Source organism: Phocoena phocoena, chromosome 1, assembly GCF_963924675.1.
Source record: "Phocoena phocoena chromosome 1, mPhoPho1.1, whole genome shotgun sequence".
NCBI lineage: Eukaryota > Metazoa > Chordata > Mammalia > Artiodactyla > Phocoenidae > Phocoena > Phocoena phocoena.
Window position 1 is genome coordinate 385,886 of NC_089219.1, and position 4,673 is coordinate 390,558.

A 4,673-nucleotide genomic window follows, 5' to 3' on the forward strand; every position below is an offset into this window, starting at 1 on the left:
ACCCGGCTCCACCGACCCCCGACTCCGGTATCCGAGGGGCCCGGTCGGCAGCAGATGCCGGCCGCCCGAGGCCCCGTCGGCCTGCAGCGCGCCGCCTTCCCGCCGCCCCAGGGCCGGGAAGGGGCTGTCACGTCCTGGGACCCTCACTCACCGGCCTCCCTCGCCGCACCCACGATCCACCGAGCGCGACCCGAGCGCCTGCGACGCCTCCAACGGGCCACCTCTTAGGCCCCGGCCATCACTCTTCCGGGAAGAGGCGGGTCGCAGGGCGGTGCGACCTCCCCGCGCCGATGCCGGCGCCGCCATCTTTCCCCCGGGCGGAAGCGGTCTCTCCGCCCTCCCGGGCGGCCAATGAGGAGCGTACGCGGGTCCACGTAGCCCGACGGCGCGGTCCGCGGCGCTTCCCGCGCCATGAAGCTGCTGCGGCGCGCGTGGCGGCACCGAACGGCGCTGGGCCTGAGCGCCCTGGCGCTGGGCGGCGCTGCGCTGCTCTACCTGGCGCGCTGCAGGGCGCCCGTCGACCCCGCCGCGCCCGCGCCCTTCGGCCCCGCGCGCGCCGCCGCTTTTCTGGCCGTACTGGTGGCTAGCGCGCCGCGGGCGGCCGAGCGGCGCAGCGTGGTCCGCAGCACATGGCTGGCGGCGCGGCGCGGCGGCCCCGGGGACGTGTGGGCGCGCTTCGCCGTGGGCACCGGCGGGTTGGGCGCCGACGAGCGGCGCGCCTTGGAACGCGAACAGGCACGGCACGGAGACCTGCTGCTGCTGCCCGCGCTGCGTGACGCGTACGAGAACCTCACGGCCAAGGTGTTGGCCATGCTGGCCTGGCTGGACGAGCACGTGGCCTTCGAGTTCGTGCTCAAGGCAGACGACGACTCGTTCGCGCGTCTGGACGCGCTGCTGGCCGAGCTGCGCGCCCGCGACCCTGCGCGCCGCCGCCGCCTCTACTGGGGCTTCTTCTCGGGCCGCGGCCGTGTCCGGCCCGGGGGCCGCTGGCGCGAGGCCGCCTGGCAGCTCTGCGACTACTACCTGCCCTACGCCCTGGGCGGCGGGTACGTGCTCTCGGCCGACCTCGTGCGCTACCTGCGCCTCAGCCGCGAGTACCTGCGCGCGTGGCACAGCGAGGACGTGTCGTTGGGCGCTTGGCTGGCGCCGGTGGACGTGCAGCGCGAGCACGACCCGCGCTTCGACACCGAGTACAAGTCCCGCGGCTGCAATAACCAGTACCTGGTGACGCACAAGCAGAGCCTGGAGGACATGCTAGAGAAGCACCGGACGCTGGCACGCGAGGGCCGCCTGTGCAAGCGGGAGGTGCAGCTGCGCCTGTCTTACGTCTACGACTGGTCGGCGCCACCCTCGCAGTGCTGCCAGCGGAAGGAGGGCATCCCCTGACCGCCCCGTGCAGGGCTGGGACGCCCGGCTCCCGACCCTGCGCAGCCATTCTGCCGCTCGTGGTGGTGTGTGGAGGTTGGACCGAGTCACTGGGGGCCGCCCGCCGGCTTTCCACTGGTGAAGCTGACAGCTTCTGGCTGGTCGTTAGCATGAGGCCGGCCCTCGAGAGGACCCAGTTTACCTGGTGACCATGGGCCAGATGCCAGGCAGCAGTGGACACCTCCTAAGCCCCGGCTCCGCTAAGCGCCCATACAGCCTACCCGAGGGCATCATCTTGTTCTGCGTCTGCGGCCAGCATCCTGTCAGACAGAAATGGCTTGTCCCTGGATTTCAGCGTTTTGCCTGGACGTGGGCGAGTCCGCAGGCAGCCCCGCGGGGCCTGAGCACACACTGTCCTCTCCCAGGCCGGCACCAAGGAGCCAGAGGATGGAGCTGACAGGCCTTGCAGGACATGACCGCAAAGAAAAATTCCCCGCCCCTCAGGGCTGGGGACAATGTCGTGTCCTGCCTCCACTGTACTGACCATCCACCTGCACCTGCTGAGGGCTGTGACCGCTGTTAACTGGGCCCTGGCACTTGGAGACTCGCCATGTGATGCAACCCAACAGCTTTTATAGAAGTTACTGTTGCTCTATGCCGTTAGGTCACCTCTTGCGTCTCCTGCTGGTAACCCTTGTCACATGTACGTCTAGGGTTTAACTTCGTTTTATGTGAGTCAGCTTTTGTGGTATTTTGGTCTGTGTGTTTGTCTGGAGTGAATTCGTGGTACGTGTAATTCAGAGCTTGCCTGCTATTTATTTATAAATTTTGTGAATTTGCGAAGATAAGCGTTTGAGTTGAGAGTTGGGGGGGGTCTCATATATTTTGGTATTTAAGAGAGGATTTTTCTGCGAGAACTTGGAATTCGTGGGTTAATCAGTTTTTCCAACTTGAGTTGTAGACGCATTGCTGCTTAAAAGTTGAGACATGGAAGAACTCATCCGCCTCTCTTCTGTTTACACGGAAGGCGACCCCACTGTCTCTCTAAAAACACTTTTCTCTAAGGCTTCCTCTCGGCCGCCCAGGGCAAGTGTTTCTGGAAGCATTGACGAGGTTTCCCAAAATCTGTCTTGAGACAGCCTTGCTGTGGCATGTCCCCTTGGGGACAGCAGGAGTTCGTGGCACCCTTGCACGTCCCCAGAAAGTTGGGGCTTCCTCTTTTCCCCGTTAAATGTGAAAAGTGAGCACTGTGGTCATTGCAGAAGTCAAATAAAGTGGCTCCCGGGAAACGGGGAGCCCTTCTCAGGCTGGGGGTGTGAGAACTCGCATTTTCTGTCTGGGTCCGGGCTGTGCTGCCACCTGCCTGCAGCCCAGGCTCTGAGGCACTAGGAACAGGAGGGCACAAGTCTCTGACTCACCTGTTTACTGCCATTCCCGAGCCCTCTCGGGCTGTGCATTTTAGGAGCGGTATCTTGGCCCAGGTGGCTTACACATCAGACGGCTCTCTCTTGTGGCTTCTGGAGGCTGGGGGCCTGTGATCGGGGTGCCGGCGTGGTCGGGTTCTGTCAAGGCCCTCGTTCTGGTGTGCAGAGGGCCACCTTCCTGCCGTGCTGTGGTGGGGGAGCCAGGGCGAGCTCTCTGCTGTCCCTTCTTAGCAGGGCATTAATCCCCTCATGGGCCCCCTGACCCTGATCCAGACGCCACTGCACCAGGGCATTGGGGCCTCCGTCTGATTTGGGGGGCACAGTCAGTCCATAGTGACAGGTTTGGTTATTTTTGTCTAAAGGCAGAATATCAAGAACTCTCAGGGGCTTCCCTGGTGGCGCAGTGGTTTAGAATCCGCCTGCCAATGCAGAGGACATGGGTTCGAGCCCTGGTCCGGGAAGATCTCACATGCCGCGGAGCAGCTAAGCCCGTGCGCCACAACTACTGAGCCTGCGCTCTAGGGCCTGCGAGCCACAGCTACTGAGACGGCGTGCCACAGCTACTGAAGCCCGCGTACCTAGAGCCCGTGCTGTGCAGCAAGAGAAGCCACCGCAGTGAGAAGCCCGCACACCACAAGGAAGAGGAGCCCCCGCCCGCCACAACTAGAGAAAGCCCGCACGCAGCAACGGAGACCCAAGGCGGCCATAAATAAATAAATAAAAAGTCTGGGTCTCAGTCCAGAAAGAAGGGGGCAGTCTTATGGTTGGTGACCTGACCACAGTTCTCCTGCCTTGAGAAGGCAGAGGCTGGACAGCAGAGGCCCCAACCTCTGACCTGGCTCTGCTTATGAGGTGTGGTGAGCCTTGCGCCAGGACTGACTGCGTGGCTGAAGGTTTGGGGACACCAGGGTGAGCTGGATGGGGCCCTGCCCTCTGCTGGGTGAGTGCTGAGGGATGCTGACCACGGCAGGACCCAGTTCCTGCTGACTGTCTGGGATGATGGTCCTGGGATGTCTCATCTGAACCCCGGGATTATCGGAGGAATTGGTGGGCACACATGTCCATTTCTCAGAACAGGATAAGGTGCCTAGAGTGATGGGAAGACCTGTGGAGGCTCACATGGCCAGGGCAGAGCCGCTGGACCCTCAGATCCCTCCCGGGCACCGACGTCCAAGACCCCCTGGTAAAAAATCTTAAAATTCCAGGCACCTGTCTTGGGGGTGGGGCACTTGTGAGCTTTAGCGTTTAGTTGAACCATGTGAAAGTGCCAATATGCAACCAGTTTTGACCCACAAAAGTGGAAATTTCATGCTGTTCAACCTAAAACATTAAATTTCAAAACATCACACACACCCTGGGCGGACGGTGCCTGTCCACACTGTGGTTGAGGAGATGTCAGACAGCATGTTGGAGCTGAAGGCCAGGATCCCTTCCTAGCGGGACCCACAGCCACCCCATCTGTAGTCCTGGAGCCCGTGCACGGGCCACACGTGGGCGTCACGGAGCCCAGCCTGCCACCGGCCTGGAGGAGTCTGCCCTCCTCCAGCCTCTGCCTCTCTGCTCCTGCCCTGTCCGCTTCGGCAGGTTCTCCTGGCCCGGCGGGGGCCAAGCCTTCACCCTCCCTGCCTGCTGGCACCATCCCCTGCATGTGGACCGGCCACGGCGCCCCCTCCCAGGCAGCCCTCCTGGTCTGCACCTCCCACCTGCCGAGGCACTTGCCATGAAGTCCACGCCATCTGGGCATGGGTGCCCTGTGGACCAGGGGCCGAGCCCAGGCTGTCCCGGGTTCAGGAGGCAACAGGTCCTTAGGAGATGGGAAGTCGGACCACCAAACTGGCTTTTCTGGGGGAATTTAGGGTACAGGACACCTCAAGTGGTGAACAG

At 62.7% G+C, this 4,673-nt stretch overlaps 1 protein-coding gene across 1 annotated transcript; it reads left to right on the plus strand.

The window, feature by feature from the left end:
- The first annotated feature begins 411 nt into the window (after positions 1 to 411).
- On the plus strand, positions 412 to 1,386 carry B3GALT6 (beta-1,3-galactosyltransferase 6). The gene has a single exon (XM_065896713.1). The coding sequence runs from the start codon at positions 412 to 414 to the stop codon at positions 1,384 to 1,386; it is 975 nt and encodes a 324-aa protein (XP_065752785.1).
- Positions 1,387 to 4,673: the final 3,287 nt, after the last annotated feature.